The sequence below is a fragment of the Buteo buteo genome, chromosome 23, assembly GCF_964188355.1.
Source record: "Buteo buteo chromosome 23, bButBut1.hap1.1, whole genome shotgun sequence".
NCBI classification, from domain to species: Eukaryota; Metazoa; Chordata; class Aves; order Accipitriformes; family Accipitridae; genus Buteo; species Buteo buteo.
The window spans coordinates 14,396,124-14,415,705 of record NC_134193.1 but is presented as its reverse complement, the minus strand read 5'-3'; the positions used below and the strand labels follow the sequence as shown (position 1 = coordinate 14,415,705).

At 43.5% G+C, this 19,582-nt stretch overlaps 1 protein-coding gene across 1 annotated transcript in view; it reads right to left on the bottom strand.

Moving 5' to 3' along the window:
* The window catches only part of PAPPA (pappalysin 1), a 181,131-nt gene extending 162,728 nt beyond the window's left edge, over positions 1 to 18,403 (bottom strand). Inside the window, exon 1 of the mRNA XM_075055166.1 lies at positions 17,471 to 18,403. Coding sequence (XP_074911267.1) covers positions 17,471 to 17,867 — 397 coding nt within the window. The 5' untranslated portion in view covers positions 17,868 to 18,403. The remainder of the gene's footprint in view (positions 1 to 17,470) is intronic.
* Positions 18,404 to 19,582: the final 1,179 nt, after the last annotated feature.

Here is a 19,582-nt window from a genome sequence, read left to right as displayed (position 1 = left end):
AGAACAAAGAAGGAAATCTAGTGGCACCTAAATCAAACATTATGATCAATGAGGGAGTGGGAAGAGGACCTGGGGAGCAGGGACAACCTTACAACCTTTCCAGGATCAGACAGATGGCCAACATCCACATAATTACAAAACCAAAACAAAAACAAAAAATTCCATGAATGCAAACTAGGGCACCCTGCAAGGAGACTGTAAAAATCACATCATGATAGCTTAGACTTGTTTTGTAATTGAGGGGCATTTCCACATGAAACAGTTCTAGTTATTTAATTGGATTTTGAGAACATTCTTGGGCAGATACTTTGTGAGTGCGAAACTGAGTAGTTCCAGTGCATTTACACCGATTTATACCACGCAAATTCTGCCTCTGTGAGAATTAAATATCTTATTGTAAAAATATCTTAGATCTTATCCAGACTCAAATATCTCATTGCATCTGGCTTTCCCATATGACTGCATCTTTCTTGTACTAATAGAAAAAAACCAAGGAATTTACCAACCTTGAAAGAAATGTCTCCAATGCAATACACAGAACAGCATGCAATAACAGCAGGCAGAACGGAGCTGATTGTGCCTGTTTTCTGCTGTCACTTTTGAAAGGAATCCGGGCCTTCTCTAATCATGACTATTTCATGCCTCAAATTCCCCGCTCCATACTTGCATACAACTTCCAAACCCAGACACAAACCACAGAGATATTTCTGCTTTCTAGGAAACATCCTGCTGAAAAAACCTGCTTCTCTAACATGATATAACTATTATAGCATGCATTCCAGATAGGCTGTAGTCACCACATACTAACCTAAGTATATAATTTTAGAGCTCTATTTTTCTGCTCAGTTTGAATCCAATTTCTTTTGTTTTGGTATGATTTTCCTCCTGGAAATACCTGAGCCTGTATTTTTGCTCTACAAATATCAGTGATCACTAGATCTGTGAGCACAAATGAATAGGCATCTAACAGAAAATTCTCACACAGATACTCATAGTGTCTTAGAAGTGCATAGAAACAAATTCACACCTATTAAACCAAAGGCTGTAGCTGAAAATTCAGCCTTTAGTTCTTAAAGGACAAGATAGGACAGCGATGGGCAAACCTCCAAAAGGTCATAATTCTACTTCACTTTCCATAAGCGTTGCCAAAGTCAAATGCTTCTCAAAAGTAATTGACCTTCTCAAGTCTGCAGAACTGGGAGAAAAATGTAAAAGAAACAAGCTACCTTGGAAGATTTTTGGCAATTCTTGTGTTTAGCTGAGCAGCAGGAAATATCGTATGTCCAGCCTTTCTTATGTTATTTCAGCCCTTCCACTTCTGGTTAAATTTGGAACCAAAGAAATGAAGACTAACAAAATAGCATGTACGCGTACTACCTTCTCTGTGCATAGGCCTATACGTACATGCGCACATGGGTTTGAGGGAGCAGACAGGGGCATTTTGAGCACTTGGCTTAAATGTGAATTTTGAGGAATGGTCTCCAGCTGGGGATGGCTCAAATGAAATGAAATCCTGTCTCAGAACACTAATTACTTTCGATAGGTCTTTGGTCTGTATTTTCTGTTTGCAACACAAAGTCACAGGAATAGGTCATTTCAGCATACAGCCTACACAGCCTTCTGGACTGCTGCTCTGCCCTGAGACTGTGAGACAGACCACCCAGCAAGGAGATGACAAGTAAAAGTCACCCCAAGCTTATTCTCTGCTTTCTCATTCACTTCTTTATTTTCAACGGATGTCTGCTGTGTTAGCTTCACAGTCCCGACATTGTCAGTGCTCCAGCTTCCAGAGGGAAGCCTTGATTTTGCTCCCCAAAGTTTGTGAAGTTTCTGGAGGTAAATTCTTGGCTTCATTGAAGTCAACACTAAAACTCTTACTACCTTCAATACGAAAAGATTTCAGTCTTGTTTTTCAGCTTGTCTTCAGTCTAGCACACTGGACTGTTTTGAAGGCAAAAAGTCAAGTTATTGCTCAGCACACCATTCTGCTTAAAGGTGACAACATCTAAATAAGATTAACAACATATGAAACTGAGCCTGACAATTCAACTATAGTGATGCCCAGGAGACCCTACAAAGAGCTAGAAATATTATGGTGATTAAAAATATCCTACCGGTGTCAAGAAGAATCCATAGAAGTACTGGAAAATTAAAGGATTTGACATTAGCATCCTAGTGCTTTACTGTTGGCTTCAATTATTTTTGCAGTAACAGCTGAAAACCCCAGAATAATCTGACGTTAGAGGCACTCAGACACAACATGGGTGAGGACTGAATTATCTCCTCTTTAAAGAACTTGTAATTTGGAAAAACACTGAGTTTTAATTTGAAAGTTATGGTGACACATATTCCACCATTCTGCTCAGAAAGGGTTTTCAATGATTGACTACTCTCAGGACTAAAATACTGCATTTTCTGTCTGTTCTGAAGTTGCTTAGTCTCCACGTGCGTCCATTAGGATTTACTTATATCATCTATTATTAGACTTCCAACCTCGAATCATCAGATTAATATTCCTCATATACTTAAAGATCATGATGATCAAGTCACCTCTTAATCTTCTTGAGTCAAATACTTTAAGACTTGTTAAAAATCATATAATTATTTTCATTGTTAATGTTTTTTCTCTAAATCCCCTTTCATCCAACATCCTTCTTAAACTGTGGACAGCAGAACTGGACAAAGTACTTCAGCAGCAGCTACTCCAGTGTCAATACAAGGACAACACAACCTCCCCAATCCTATTCATGCTTCCTTGTTTACACAGCCAACGATGACTCTAAACCTTTGGCCACAGCATTACATTGGCAGCTCACATTTACATGCTTTATCTATTCCAAGAGGCAGTTACTCCTGCACATTTAGCTTCCAGGTGAAAGACACTTCCCCCACCATCAATCCTTTATGTATGACCCGCCACCCATCTTTCTATATGTATGACTTCACATTTGGCTTTATTCTAATGCATACTGTTTGCATGTTCTCAATTTTTGAAAACACCCAAATGAGAGTCCTGTTTTGGTCATTGTTTACCACTCCCTGAACTCTGCAACATCTGCAAATTTTATCAGCACTGATTTTATGTTTTCTTGCAGGTTGTTGACAGAAAATATTAACCAGTAAAGAGCCAAGATTGCATTGTGCTGAATAGGAGGGAATGTGGCCAGAGCCACACTGTTCAGGCAACAAGCTCTGTTTTTCAGTAGGGGAAAATAAATACCTGTGATACTCATGAATACGAGCTTACACAAGTCAAGAGAAAAAAGATGGGACAAATAGATAGGTAGAAGATTGGCAAGATATGCCTCTGTCTTTTTGTCTCTTTGGCATTCCATGTCAGTCTTCTCTTTATAGCAGCACAGCGCTGCAGGGACCTAGCACGACCCTGGCCAATGGAACTTCTTGGCTGAGCATTTCTTCTGTTTGGTACAATGGAGCGGCATTTGCCACTTACAGCATCATACATGATCAAAGTGCTGCACTGATGATATTATCTCATCCTTACAAACGGCATCCATCTGAGGGCTGCTGAGAACCATTATCCCACCTTCACAGATGGAAAGGACAGAGCTGAAGGCACCTCAGAGCAATTGCAAAGTAGCAACTAAAACTGCAGGGCAACCTGTGCACCTCCAACCACTATGTCACAAAATAAGCAGCTTGAATTAGCAGAAGAGGGAGCCTGTTCCTCCCTCACACACAGCAGTTTCATCACTGCTGAAACAAACACCCTTTCTTTCTCCCAAAGCATCTAATTTATCGCTGAAGGAAATCTCTGTTCTCTTCCCAAAACCACCAGCCAAAAAGAAACCTCTACTCTTTGCCACTGCCTCTGTTTCCTTCTCTGCCAACTAGTCTCTTGTCTCTCCTTTCCTTACAGAACATCTTGTTGCAATGACCTTCTATAGTAATTTTCACAGAAAAACGCTTGCCTCGTCAAGCTTGCCCCGTCACCAGTGCTTGACAAGTGTCAGAGAAACCCCATAAATGCCAGGCTGTGAGTTCGTCAGTGCAAAGGACACCATGTGTTGAACACATTGACAGTTCTCAATAAATAACATCCCTGCTGAACAGCTGGTTGGATTGCTTGGGTTTGAAGAATGTTGGCCACATTGCCTACTTACGTGTGTCCTCCCCAATGATGCACAGAAGATCCTGTGCATGGGGAGCGGAAATACATCACTTCCAGAAGATACCAAAGTATTCTTATAAAAAAAAAAAATTATCTGAACACAAGTTTAGATCCTGACTCAAGGTTTATGGCCAATTTCAGACATATAGATGTGCAATAAGTGTTGGTTTCTTGATATAAGTGCAAGAAACATTCATCCTGAGGGCGGAGGGGGAGACAGATGGGTGATGGTGGGAAGAGCTATCCTAATCTCATTTCCTTCTTCCCTCTCTCTCATGAAATACATAGCTCCCATTTCACTATAATACCTTCTTAAGTATCAGAGCACAGAAACTGTTCACTGGAACAGTTTGACCTTCACAGTGTGAGACAAAACACATGTTCGGGGCAGAAAGGCCCTCGCTTCTCTGCCTCTGCCATCAGCCCTTGAGGCAGAGGGAAGAGTTTGGTCCAGTGCTTAGCCTCCTACTGCTGCAAGGTGTCTTCCTCCACGAGTGCAAGTGCTCCTGGCCCACCTTTGCTGCCAGATCCCAACCCTGCAGAAACCTTTGGAGATGAAACACAGACCCCTCACAGCATCATTTTGCTTCTGTGAGCTGCAGCTGCTGTTGCTTCCCTCTCTGGGCTGTTCCATGGAGCCTGCAGGTGTTTGGATACGGCCATTTCCCAGTAAAACTGGTGGTATGCTGATGTTTAAAATAAAATAAAATAAACCGCTAGTATTACAGTGTATAGCTCAAGACCACCCCTGTTTGAGCACTGCCTCTGGTGAGACACAGAATGTAAACAGTCTGTTTGATTAAACCATCTCTAGCAAGAGGACTTTGGGGAATTCCAGTCTTTCTCAGCACAAAGAGCAGAAGATACTCTGCTCTTCGTTAATTCAGAGCTCTTCAAAGGGCAAGAATGGGCTCAACTTCCCTCCTAGGAGAAATTGTTGATAGTTATCCTGGAAGTCTTGGAGGAAGCTCACTGGTATAAATCAGGTCCATTTCCACCACCACCTCGCTCCCCTTCTTTACTTAATCTGTTCACAGGCAAAGGGATTGTGCAACAACTGATAAACTTTGTCCATGATGCAATACGAAATGCTCATTTCTGATTGTCTTCCCTCTGTTGTGGTGGGAGGTGGAGAAACCACACTGGAATAGTCTTGCAGATAAGGCTATTAATTACACGACAGAAAATATTTGTACAATAAGAGAAACTGCTCTTTCAACAAAAAGTTAACAGATAAGACTATTTTAAACCATCACATTTTAAGGTATGGAGATTCTGCCAGCACTTGAGACCTTTTGTAATACATCTAAAAACTTCAAGGCTCTTAGAACTAAAAGTGGGACCACAACTTTCACATCTATTAGATCTGTAAAAACTCCCTTATTCCCAATTTCAAAAACACTCCTTATGGAAGAGGGGGAGCCTGGGATGGTGACATGAGCACTGCATTGATACCACACCTCTGCACAGGGGAGGAAGCACAGCCCTGACCAGTGCTGCCTCCCTCACTCCCAGAGCTTTTCTTTACCTGATGATCTTCCCAGGCATTTTGAGTAGCCAGAAAGGCTTTTTAGAGGATCTCAGTGTCTCCTAGAAGGAAACAAACACATAATTCTCTCACCTCCTTTCTGAGACCACCAAGGCGCAGTACTAAAGGCACAACCCAGGAGCAGTCACAAGAAAATGAACTTTTTCTTGGGTTCCCCCTGTGCTGTAAAGGGTTTTGGGGGACCTCTGGAGCAAGTTAAAGCATTTTGTGTTTTCCAGCTGACAGCACCATTACCATGCTTATACATCCCTTGCTCCAGAGCTCATGGTGACTACACAGTCCTGTGTTATCTACTTGCTTGGGTCCTGCTCACTCCTATCTCCTTAAGTTGGTCATTCTGTGAGAACGATGTGCAACACCAGATGTATCAGCCTCATGCTCAGACTATAGTAGGACAATTATCCTTTGGGCTATTTTAGTCCTTTTACAGCCTTGGCGCAACTCAAGAGCAACAGTTTTACCAGGGAGCCAGAATCTAGATTTTAGTGTTTAAAAATAAAAAAAAAAGACAAAAATCAGTGGATTTATCAAGAAGTTCATTGAAGCTAGCCTTCCTGCTCGGAGTTCCCGAATACTGTCCATACTGTTTTTAAAGCAAATGGAGACTATAATTTTACTCCCTCTTTTTTCATATTTTCCGTGACGAAGGGAAAAGAAGAGAAAGACGCATAGTTAGACAGGCAAACATCTCATCAAAGAAACTCCTACAAGCAGATGCAGAGTAGGAAACATCCAGCAACCCTGCTGGCTCCAACCCACAGCCTGGACCTGAGTGCATGGTTGATTTTCATTAACTAACTTTTCTTCCTGTGAACTTCCTCTGAGGGTGTTTGTTTATAAACAGAGGAGGGGATATTATTGCTGGAGATGGGACAATATGGGAGGGGGTGAAGGATTTTAGGGCCACAAGACTGGAGAGTAGAGTTCAGAAGTGTTTGTTGCCGGAAACACAAAGGACTCACTGTAAAACGGGTATATGGCCTAATTTCACAGTCTGGAGGGATTATGATAGGTATATGCAGAAAATGCTCCAAAAAGTAAAAACAACCCCACATTGTACAAATGTTTCCCACTGCATCACCATAACCATTACACACCCAAATTAAACCACTGACAGCGGTGATGGTGGTTGGAGGTTGTTCTCCATGACATCCGCTTCTCAGCTTGTTCATTTTCCCCATTGCATGCGCTCTGTCCCTGCCCCAAATTCTACACGTTCATCAGTCTGGAGCAGCCCCCTTGATTTCCTCTCCAAAGGAGTTACTCTAGGTTTACATTGGTGTGTTCAACAGCATAATCTGGCTTGTACTGCTCACCCTTCCCTCTGCCAAGTACATGTTTCAAAATCATGTGCGTAATGCATTTAGTTAACATTTGCTTTTTCTCCCAGTACTCCTTTTCTCCCTGAACATCTCCATTCATGAGCTACAGCACAGGAGGCTTCCAATTCTTGTCTAGTTTACATCGAAAATAATTCCCATTAAATTATCACTGGTGAAAGGTGCTGGTTTGACCTCAGAGAGGCCGCACTGTTTATCCACAAGACAGATGCAATGTAAGACAGTAGTAATGCAAGCTCCAGATTTCAACCTTAGCACCTCAGACTTTACAAGCACAGATGCTGCAGAATTCAGAACAAAATCACGTGGATTGTATGATGTACAGCCTCTGTCTTGACGCTCCCAACAGAAACACCGGTTGTTTAGCCATGATGGCATGCACTAGATCCTGATCCCTCCCCAAAACAGTCTGAGGCACTAACATGCTGTGTGCAAAGGCCCTTCTGCAACCTCTCACCTGGTCCATATTTAACTATGGGCTAATGAATTGCTTTTGCCCCTAATTAATAACCTGAGATATCCAGAGACAGATTTTCAGCATTTCCTAGGAATATAAGCAGTTACAACTTACATATTTTACAAGCTTTTTCAGCAAGTCAATATATCAATCAATGTGCAGATGTATCAAAAATATCAAAGTATTCCAATTTAAATAAGAGTACTCAGAACTAAGGGGCTTCGGTGATATTTGCTTTTTCTCTCCCATTATGGGCTGCATACACTGTTCCATTTGAGAAATACAATAATTCATGCTGATTCAAACATCACCAGCATGTCTGGTACAGAGATATTAATTCCAGACCATCTGATTTTCTGCCATCTCCAAAGAGTTCATGTCACAAATGCCAACTGCCTTCTTCACCCATCCCCCATGTTGCCAGGACTTTCAACAGTGCGACACCAGGTAAAGGACTTCATCACCACCCCAGTACAGCAATTACCTAGTGAAGAACCATCAGCAGCTACAAGGAAACATCCTACAGCAATTAGGGTGTGTTGACTTCACATGGAGAACAACCCAGGCTGAGGAATAACCGTCATCACCCCTAAAAAAAAAAAAAGTTTAACAAAAGGCCAAGCCTGCTGGGCTCTGCTTCTAGCTGTCACCAACACACTACCACATCTTGGACAAATCAGAGTATCCCTCTGTTCCTCAGTTTCCCTGATTTTAAGGGCAATGTTCTCTCATGCCTGGGAAACTTATCACCACCATCAGCAGGATATTTTGAGGCAATTACCAGGACTACAAACCCACAATCTTACTGCAATGATAAAGGAAAATAACAGTACTAGGATACATTAGTACAGGAGAGAAAAAAACCTACATTCAGAACTAAGTAACACTGGCAGCACCGAAGGCCTTTCCTTTCCATTTCTTTCCCTGTCTTAAATAAAACAAACAAAACAATGGTGATAAGATCTCTTTCCTCAATCCAATGGATGATCTTTGTGAATACGCTTCCAACACTAACAGCAGAGACCAGGCAAGGAAGAAAACGAAGGAGGAAACGAGCCTGCAGCTGATGCTTGGTGTGGGGAACAGGGCTGCTCTTCTCCCAATTCCATGCTGACAGAAGACTCCCAGGAATCAGATGAGGGAGGGAAAGATGGGTCTGAGGAAAGAAATCCACATGGGAAAGTGATTTAAAGAAAATAAAGAGACAATAAATTAGATAAGGAAAAGGAGGAAAAACACAGCAGAGGGGAGGAAGGAGAAGAGATAAAAGAGCCCTAAGCATCACTCAAAAGAAAGACTCAAGGAAAGCCTACCAGACCCCAGGAGCTGATCAGCAAAGAACAGAGTGGTTTTCTTCTGAAACACAGCAATTCTTTTGCTTTCATAAGCTGGTATCATATCTCTCAGATGCTGCTTCACCAGGCCAATTCCAGATGCTTCTCAGTTTCACTTCACCCTCACTCCCTCTTTGTGAGAACAACCACTCGCTCCTTGTTTGTGTACCACTAGGATGGATATTAAACAGAACAGTATCAATAATTCCCAGAAAATATGCATGAGCATATGCCTGACTAAGCACACACACCCACAGCCTGCTTACCCTCTGTTCTCACAGCACTTTCAACGTGAGTTGGCTGAAGCCACCAACCTGGCGCCCACCCTTGGTCTGCAAAGAGGGGATACCACCCTCCTGCAGCAAAAGAAGACGAGAACCACAGAGAGTGCAGGGTTACCCATGGCACACGCTCACTAGGGAGAAGAAAATCAGCAATTGTGCAGAGAAGGAAGAAGAGAAAGTCGGGGGAATCAAGGACACCAGATAGTAGAGAAAGAACCGAGACTATGACGGCGATAAGAGAGGGTGGAGAGATTGGACAGGAAAGTTACACACTTACATCACCCAGCAAAACAGAAAACTGGACAGCATGTTTTGAATAAGTGCTCTTTTTAACACTGAAAAAACCAAACACACACAACCCCCCTCAAAAAAAATTAAAAATTAAAAAAAAAAAAAAGAGAAAGGTTGAAAGAGACAGAGGCCAAAGTGGGATTTGGAGTATAACAAAAACAACGAAAATAAACATGTCCCCTTCCCCTGGCCAATTTCTCTGACGTTAGGGCTTCGCAATCTTTCTTCTTCTGTATCCAAAGCAAGAAAGGACAGCAAAATCAAGGATGTTAAAGCAAGAACCATGGAAAAGTCCAGGCTGTAGAGGAGGGATGCAGAGGACTCTCTGAAATCAGAGGCTACGCCAGAGTCAGCCAAGGTCAATGGTATTTTTTCCATGATCTTGAACAGGTTTAGGATCAAATCCATGCTGCCTGCATAAATCTAACATCATTAATCCAGCCCCATTCTCACCAAGGAATACTCTGACTTGTATTTGTATGTGTTCACAGTTTTAACTATGATACATACTGCACCTTCACTCAGTGCTGGCAACTTCATGGATGTTGACAGTCCACGACTAAGCAAACTGTTCTGATTGCTATGAACAAGGACAGCAGAAAGCAAAATTCTAGGATAAGATATTCACTCTTGTTCTCTTTTTAACTTGCTTTTTTGAGTTCTGCTCTGCTCATGTTCAGAGTAAAGAGTACTTTGACTTCATGGATGGCTTTGGGGAGAGTAAACTTTGTAATAGGCACTAACATCAAATCAAAGCAGTTTACAAGATCTGCCACTTGTGTCAGAATATGTGGGGAAATAAACAAGCTGCTCTTCCTTGATCATTGGAGTTTAAATGCTCTATTGATCTGGGAAAAAAATCAAAGGAGCTTTGGAAATTGTGTATGTATGTGCATGCATGCTCACACCAGAGAAAATGAAGAGAAATGTAGGGACAAGCAGAAATTAGCAGAAGAGCAATCAAGCATTTCTTCTCCACATGAAGCTGAAATAAAACTAAGAATCATATCCAGACGTCAGCTACTCCAAGGTAGGAAAATGCCCATAGAGCAATGTAAGTATAAGGTCAGAAGAAAGGCACACTTTCATTTTTAGAAGTCTCATTTTGGGGAAAATAAACAAACAAAAAGGACAGCACAGACAGTTGTTCTATGCCCAGAACAATGCATGAAGCAAATGCCCAGAACCTAGGAAATAGAAAAGTCCAATATATTTTGCATATTTGAAATAGAAAGAGTAATATATACTGATCATGTAAAAACAGTTTTAGATGAAAAATTTGGTAATATTGAGAGAGGAGGTTAAATGAAGAAAAAGATGATATTAGATTAGCTGATATAGTTGAGAGAAAAATGTAGAGGGTTTTGATCAAACAAGACTTTTCCTGATGCATTTTAAGAATAATCTGGAATACAAGATTTGAAGAAGTAAAAATGTACTAAACTGAACGCGTACATTCTTACTATGACGGGATGTAGGAACTGCCACACAGACTAAGACCAGAGAAGGGTGGGAAATGTTTGATAAAATATTTTCCTCAGGAAAAAGGGAAATTAATCAAAACAGATTATCTGTGGGAAAGGATCAGTTCTAGCAAATATTCAAACTTAAAATTTCAATAGAAGTTCCATAAACGTCAAAACACCTGATTCTTTTTTAACTTTCTGAAAATAAGAAAGCTGATATCTTTTACCAGTAAATGTTTTTCTTTCTCATACTTAACACTTTTCTAAACCAATGCTTTGGATTTTAGGTACTTAAGATGTTGTCAATCTGTCCTTCTCTCTTCCTGTCTTACATTATAGTGGTGACTCTTGGTCTTAGCTAAAGATCTTTGGTTTATAGTAGAGCACTGGGAAATTTTCTGTGGCCTGTGCTATATCAGAACCTACAAAGTGGATATTCTGTGAATGTTTGGACTAATTATCTGCTGTTATATCCCTGACACTGCAGGGGACTGAATTTGGCAACCCAGGTGGTCCCTTCTCTGCTTCTGCTCCTATAATTTCTATCAGAGAAAAGAAAAGAGGAGCTGAAAAAACAGCAGCTAAAATTGGAAGCAAAACTATTATACGGGAACATTTCAGCTGACCCCAGTCATGGAAGGGTTTATTTTTGTTTTTTCAATATGTCTTTTTGAAAAAAGCCACTATATTTTGGCTCTTTTTTCTGGCTCAGGCCAGCATGAGCAATGAAAATCCAAGGTGAAAGCGCTCAGTTAATCCCATGGTCTTGAGAACACCTAAAACCCGTTGGTCTTTCAGTATTTTTCTGTTAAAGCTGCTCAGGCAGGCATCGTGGCTGCACCTCTCTTGCGACAGACCCGAGGAGCTTGGCACCTATGTCCTGACGGAGCCAGATCCGGGCTCCAGAGAAGGCATTTCTCCACCAAAAATCCCTGCTCCACCCAGCCAGCATGTCCCTGCTGCGTTTAACCGGGGTCGGGCCCCAGTGACCAGGGAGGTGCCTGCTGGCGGTTCGGCTTTTTGCTGTCTGACGCACCCAGCCAAGGATCTCTCCCGCCCTTGGCAAAAGCTAACGAACACACGAAGCTCGTGGAGCGGCATCGGCAAACTCCCGGGCCCGCTTTGAAAGCAGAGACCTGTCCCTTTCTTCACGACAAAGGCGAGTGGCACCTACCTTTGTGGGGGGGTCTGGGTTTGGGTCCCCATGGAGCCAGGCCACCCCTCCCCGCCGCTGCAGCGCTCAGCGAGACCTCTGGGATTCGGGATTTAAGCGCATCCCTCACTATGCCACGTGCAGCTGGGGCTGATGGTGGGCACCTCCGCCTCCGCTCGGCGCGGCCGCAGCCACGGCCTTGGGATCCCTTTGGCCATCTGCACGCTCCCCTGGTGCTGCGTGGGGAGGCGACGGGGGGACCCAGGGAGCAGCTTCAACCTGATGCAATAACTTTCAGGGATCCGAATCACTGACCAGTTCTGTCTTTCCATGATGGCTTAGCGTGCAAAGGCTCTCCGAGGGCTTCTCCTCGCCCTCACCACCGAGGCCTGCCTGCTGCAGCTCTGCTCTTCTCCAGACATCTCCACGAATCCCTGAGGAGAGCTCCGCTCCCGCTCTCTCTCCAAACACCATCCCCTCAGCTTGCTTTCTGCCTTGCGCGAATTTTTCTAACTGAAACAGGCTGGCTTGAAATAAATCAGGCTGAAATGAAGCTTGGAGAGGCGAGCTTAGTATGGGACCCATCTCTGTGCCTACAGGAGACAGCCATACACCATTTAGGAATCTAAATTTACCATCCTTCACACACACACACAGACAGAGTGAAATTTCCCTCTTTCTTTTATTACCATTTTATTAATTAGAGCAGCCTACATGTAAGTGCTTTAGCTAAAAAAAAAAAAAATACCAAACAAACCACAACTTTCTTCTAACTGTGCTGCTCTGACTCTAGCGTGTAGCTGGTCAAAAGAACGAGAGTGATTAAAATTGGAAAGCTTAAGGAAAGAAAAATTCTTTTTCTTTTCCAGTTTCTAATTCTTGTCCCAGCTTTTGCAGGCTGAAGGAAATGTGCCGTTCAAATGCAAATATTTAGCAAATGACAAGCTAGGCTGTATTCTTTCAGTGGCTTATTAGTCAAGCCTTATCCAGATCCATAGCCATGAAGTGGCTAATCATTTGAACCCATCTATAGGGAAGCCAAAACCACACAACTACCTGTAGCCTTCAGCAACGGTGTACTGGAGGCTTACCACCCTGAAGAAGCATCTCGGCAGGTGTTCAAGCTCCAGTCACTGGTCCAGCCGTTACTCCACTCTGTCCATCGTGCCCATCACCCTGGGACCTGGCACATGCCACTGCTAATTAAACAACAGAACTACAAGCTTTATGTTTGACTTATTATATAGTCCTTCGTTCTAGTACTTCCTTACAGATCAAAACAAGAAAATTCATGCAATTAAAAGACAACAGGCTGTTGAAGATGAGAAAACGCTGCATTATCTATCTACCTATTATTTTAATGCCAGTGAAGCTCAGAGTAAACTCTCTGTTGAAAATGTCCTCAAGTTCCCGACACACCCGCTGCAAGGATCAGCTCTGGGGACAGGACCCAGCTCATCAATTCTACCTGAAGTGTATTAAATCACTTATCAGACTCCAAAACTTCAGAAGGGAACCAAATTAACCCCCAAAAGTAAGCGTATACTCTTAAACCCTGTGGAGGGAACACAGCGTCAATTACACATCTTTATAATTGCCCAATTATTGGACCCCGACACAGATGTTTCTCAGTCTCTCACATGCAAGAGCTGTGGCTTTAAGTGAGCTCCACTGTGCTGATTTTGGCATTTCTTTCCCTTTGGATTCTGCTGCAGTTTTATGTTCATCAAGGACTGAAGTTGGGAAAACATAGGCACTCCCTTACATACGAAGCTTTATTAAGTTGGGATCGTGCTCTCTGTTGGCAGGCAGAGGAATAGAGAGACAGAGGAGAATGAAACCGGGAAAGGAAAAAAAAACAAAACAAAACACAAATAACTTTCACTCTTCAGAGCAGGCACGCCTTCTTACTCCGCTCCCGCTGCCGATCATTCATCCCGCTCCTCTCAGCTCCCAGCCAGTAAAGAGTCAACATCTCATTCCTATGAAAACATGAGCTATCCCACTCCTGAGCCATATACCAGAACACACACTGACAGGGACTCAGGAGGATCCTGTTTCTTAGGACGGAGTTGCATTTCCACAGTAGAACTGAAATATCTTTGATTACAACAGAAGCAAGGTCAACGGTGCTTTGAAGCGTCTTATTTTGCATGGCATGTGTATTACCTAACTTGACTACAGTCTGGACCTTAACTCCTTCCTTCACGACTAGAGATGCATTCAAAGACTCTACAGGGGCAAGTGCACAAACTTGCATGATTAATACCATGTGCACATGTGTGTGTTTATAAGAGGGATGTACTGTGCTGTGTGGTAGGTACGCACATCCAAGGAGTGTTTGTCCAAGAACTATGCGGCCCAGGGAGGGAGGCAAGTACGCACGAGCTAAGAGCTGCCTCCGCTGGAGAGGCGCACCGCGGGAGCCGCACAAACGAAGCACAGCCCAGCTCCGAAAATGCTTCTGAGCTTTTGCGTAACACAGATCAATGGGTCAGACTTCTAGTTTCCCAACAGCTTTCCCTGACGAATGCCAGAACAGATATCATTGAAGTCAAACAGGGCAGCAATAACATCACTGCCAACCAGCGTGAAAATTGGCAGAGCCTGGCACCAAGGATGGCCTATCATCAGAGACAGGGCATGGCCTGGCACAATGACGAACCCACTTAACAGTGCTGTAAAATTAGCCATTTATGAAAACAAATTGAATACTGCAGCAGAGGGTGACGTAAGGAGAGTTGGCTCCAGACAGAAACTCCTGTAGCCTGGATTAGCAGAAGAGCTCCGTTATATCAGGGCTCAGGCATAGAAGCTGATAACAACTTTGGTCCTACATGAGATTTTTAACAGACACTACAGGCTTCCCCTGTAGGCTCACATGGGACTCCCATACGACCCACAGTGACTACTGCCAGCAAGGAGGGATGGAAGGGGAGCAGTCAACATGGGGTGGGGAGGGGGGGCAGAAAGTAGATGAAGATACAAGGAGGACTCCGAAAAAGAGGTGTCTTCCAGTCGCTCCTTTCCTCTCCCTCAGATCTGTACAATCAACAGTTTCCTACTTTGCAACTGGGGTGGAAGTTGGGGAGAAACTCACTTCTGGCACTGTCAGCAAATTTGACCCTGGCCCTGGCCCCCCCCCAGACACCCAGAAGGGCTCTTGATTTCAGTGGGGTCCTACAGATGCAACTTCAACAGCAGAACAGGGCTCCTGAGTCTGTCACATCCCAAAACAGTGAAAATGAGAAAGCCAAGAGTTTTGGCAGTCAGAACCCTTGATTTCCTCATTGAGGGAAGCGTAATCTCTCCCTAAGCTTGCTGCAGGTCTGGGAGGCTGTGGTGTGCGGAGGATACTCTGAGTGAGTTCCTCTTGGACCTCTTCCAGGTGTTTACACACAGAGCCAAACCTGGCTCCTCTTCAAGAGTCCGTGCGAGGGGGGGAGGGGGAGCTTAAAAATAAAATAAAAATCACAAAGTCCTCCTGAGCTGAGCTGCAAGCTCTATGGTGCTAAACTGGGGCATTTATTTCCATTTTTCACAGTGGAATGTTATTTCCATGCATAAAATGGGTCAAGTGTTTTATACAGGCAACAACCCAACCTCCCCCATCCAATTAAAGTATTTTACTACAAATGATCTTTGTGTGTGTTTGTCTAGGTTCCCTATTGTGTGAATTAGAGATACTTGCACCGAAGACAGACATGGGGTCTTAGGTGTTGGATTAAACACATTAAGAAATACACTGACTGTGTTTTGCCGCTGCTGAGATCCATGTAAACCCAAATTCTCCCTTTCCTAACTTGAAAGGGAAGCACTTTGAGCCCTGAGGTTTAAGTTAAGATTGGGAACCAGAAGAGCGGAGTATGAGAAAGCCAGGGGAAATAAGGCAAGTAATCATCTATTTCACCTATGGAATCACTCATCTGCCTGTCCTCCTAAAGGCAGAAGGGACCAGCCCATGCCCAGCACCTCCTGCCCACCCCAGCAGCCACCCCCCTCGCCACATCCCCCTCCTCACAAGTGAGCAGAGATGCGAGACTGGGAAAAGTTAAGGAAACACACTGCTGAGTTCATCTTTGGTTTTGTTTTCCTTAGGACAAAGCAACTTTCTTGCGAGAGGACAGTCGCGCAGGTCAGGGATGGGACGGGGGAGACGGAGAAGATCGCAGCTGGGAGGGTGGCAGGGGAGAGGCGAGGAGCACCCACAGTACCACCGGCACAAGCATCTGCTGCCTTCTGGTAGGAAGTGACTCCAGCTAAAGGGGAAATCCTCCCTGTCTCTTTAAGGCATCCTAGGACATGGAAACTTTGTACTTTCAGGGAATCTCCTTGCCAAAAGAACTGTAAAACATGTCTTCCTCCCCCCCCCCCCCCCCCCGTTTCTCTTTCTGACTTGTTTTCTTTTTTTTTAAGGGCATTTCCATTTTCTATGACTTCCTTCAGAGCAAAGATGGATGTGGCGACATTTATAAGGGTTTGTAACCCTCCGAAAAGTATCCAATTTCACGACAACTTCGCTGCACTTTATCACTAAAGCGGGGAGAGGGCGGGAGGTGGCGGGAGGCAGGGGGAGAGGGAGCGAACGCGGGGGGAAAGGACCCAAATTCATGATGGGCTCATAAAATTTAAATAAGAAAAGTGCAATATTCCTCATTATTGTTGAGCTCAGACAGCTTAGACTGGTAGCTGCTTGGAGTACTAAATGATTTTATAGGGCTATTTGACCTTACAATCATTTGTGTTACACTTGCCATTTCTAAGGGGAGACAAAAATACTCAACACATCCTCTAGCTGCAGTGCTAGTCCCAGCCCTAGCTGAGTGTCGAGGGGTTGGGAACTTTATAAACTCATTTGATTCATTTGAGGTTTCACAATAGCCAAAAGTTCCTTTATAGCTTTTTGGAAACCACATGCTAACACTGCCTCTAAAAAGGTAACAGCGAAGTACACTAAAGAGCTAATAAAACTGAGGAAATCGTATAGGGACCCTAGATAGGCATTTCTTTGCAGCCACACACTAGACAAATACATTTCTTTTCATACATAAATACAAGCTACCTTCAAACGCTGTCTTCACAGTTTTCCAACCTGAAAATTAGGTAAAAGCCCACCGTAAGAGCTCTCTCTCCTCTCTGCATCTTAACCCGCACACACAGAAATAAAGAAAGTACCCAGGATACTGCCATTTCCCTATGCAAAAGTTTACATAACTTTTTCTGCGAGCATATACTTTCAGGCAGTTTGCCGAGCTCCGGTATTTCACCAAACATATAGCTAATAAACGCACCCGAGCGTGTTTACACATGCACTCACATACATATGTATGTTGCAAGGCACTCACGCACATTTAAATGTACACACACACACACACTATACACACGCACGCCTACAGCTGGCCGTTCCGCCGGCTCCCGAAACGTAAAAGGGATGCTGCAGCCACAGGCACGACGAAGTACCTACCTGCAATGACAGCCGGAGATCTCTGTCCTCCTTCAGCTTTCAGCCACACTTGCAAAGTGAAGGCATCTCGGGGCAGCTCAATATCTGCCTTCAGCCGCAGCTGATCACCTTGTCCACTGAAATAGAGCGCCCTGCTCGGGGTGAGGGACTCCTCGTCGTCCTTTACCTCCCGCTGTTGCCTCCTGCGGGGGACATGCCCAGGCTCCAGCCCAGCAGTGGAGCGCCTTCCTCGGGCTAACCTGGTGGCACAGGTGCCCGGGGCAGTGTAGAGGAGCTGGCGGCTGTGCCTGGTGTCCCTTCTTGCCCTGCGGGAGCGCTCGTCCATCCCACATTCGGGTCCACTGGCTAGGGCTGTACAGAGAAGCGCAAGAGGCAGCAGCAAACTCCAGAGCTGCATTTCCAATCTTCCCCCCCCTTCTCCCCTGCAAATCCTCCCGATCTGCCAGCTTTGGGCTCCTCCTTGCCTTGACTTTCTTCTCTTGTTCACCCTTCTTGGTATTTGCTCTTTTTATAACCCTTCTCAGTTGCTTTTTCTTTTCTTTTTTTCTTTTTCTTTCTTTCTTTTTCCTGCTTATAGATTTTTTTTTTCCTTAAAACAAATAAAAATAAAATAAATCAAAACTCCTTCTTGGTTGAAATTTATTTCTCTGTTCTTCCTCCTCTATCTGTCTTCTTCTCCTCTATTCCTCCACAGCTGGAATTCCTCTCTCTTCTTTTCTCTGCTGGATTTTCTTCCCTTTATTTTTTTCTTCTTAAAAAAAACACACACACACTCTCTCACACACACAAAACAAAACAAAACAAAAAAACCAAAACACCCCCCCCCAGCTTTCTCCAAGACTCAGACCCACTGATTTCCCTCCCCCCAAAAGATGCTCTAATCTATTTATTTTTTTGGCCTCCTTTATAACATAAGCCACAACCCCCTCCTTCCCCCCCAGCCTCCCCCCCTCCCTTCTTCTCCACAAAATGAAAGAAAAGAGAAAAAGCCCCTCAGAAGATGAGTAAACAAGAATATGCTAATCTACTCTAGGGTGCTCCACCTTCCCAATTGAATGATTCCCATTAAAACTGCAGGGATCATGACTAATCAATCAGCTTGAAGGAGCAGATAGCTCCAGAGGTTCAAACACTTTTGCTGTTTTCTTTTTCCCCCCTTCTTTTCCTCTCTTCCTCTTTCCCCCTATCACTTTCCCTCCTCTTATTTATTTTTTAAAGAAGACAATCAAGATGAATGGATCAATGTGACAAAAATCCTGCACCCCCTTTTTTGCAATCTCCCCAGCTTTCTTTCTCAGTCCAGTCCAAAACACACATTCCTATTTTTTTTTCTTGGCAAAAGAGAAAGCTATTTCTCCTCTCAGACTCCCCGTTGCACTTTGCTGGTAAACCTTATGCTCCTCTGCAGCACATAAAGAGTCTTGAAACTTGAGTCTCAGATATTTTTTAATTGCTTTCTTTCTTTCTCTCTTTTTCACTCTCTCTCTCTTTTTCTAATTCTTTCTTTTCCTCTTATTATTTTCTTAAAGTTATGCAATCAGCCAGGCTCCCCCTTTTGTGGTCCCCCTCAGTGCAGTTGTGTGCAGCTAATCCAAATGTTGCATCAAAGGTCCCCATCGAATCATCAGGAACTAAAAGGAGAGAAGCTTTTTGAAGAGCATTTGCCTTCCAGAAGCTGTAGCAACAGAGCAGGATTTGGCTTTTGAATGCTCCAAAGACTCCTGTTTTTTTTAAATAATAATAAAAAAAAATTATTAATTTTATTGGTGGATTGAGTCAAAAAATCCTCTCTCAATATTGCTAATTTTTCAGTCTAAGGAATTCAGCTCCCCTGGTTTCCTTGGCTTAGTTGTAGCCACAGGTAAGATTCTGGCTGCTTGCTGGTTTGTAGATCTCTGTTTCTGAGCTGGGACGTTTCTTTTTTTTCTCCTTTCTTTTTTTTTTTTTTAAATATTTTTTTCACTCTTGAAAGATCTCAAAAGCTCCCCCTGATGGCAACAAAAAGGATTTTTCTAAGTACTTAATAAGTGGAAATGACTTAGCAGTAGCACACTCTGAATCTATGGGCCACTATTCTACTCAGAAGAAGTCCAGCAGAACCAAGTTAAATTG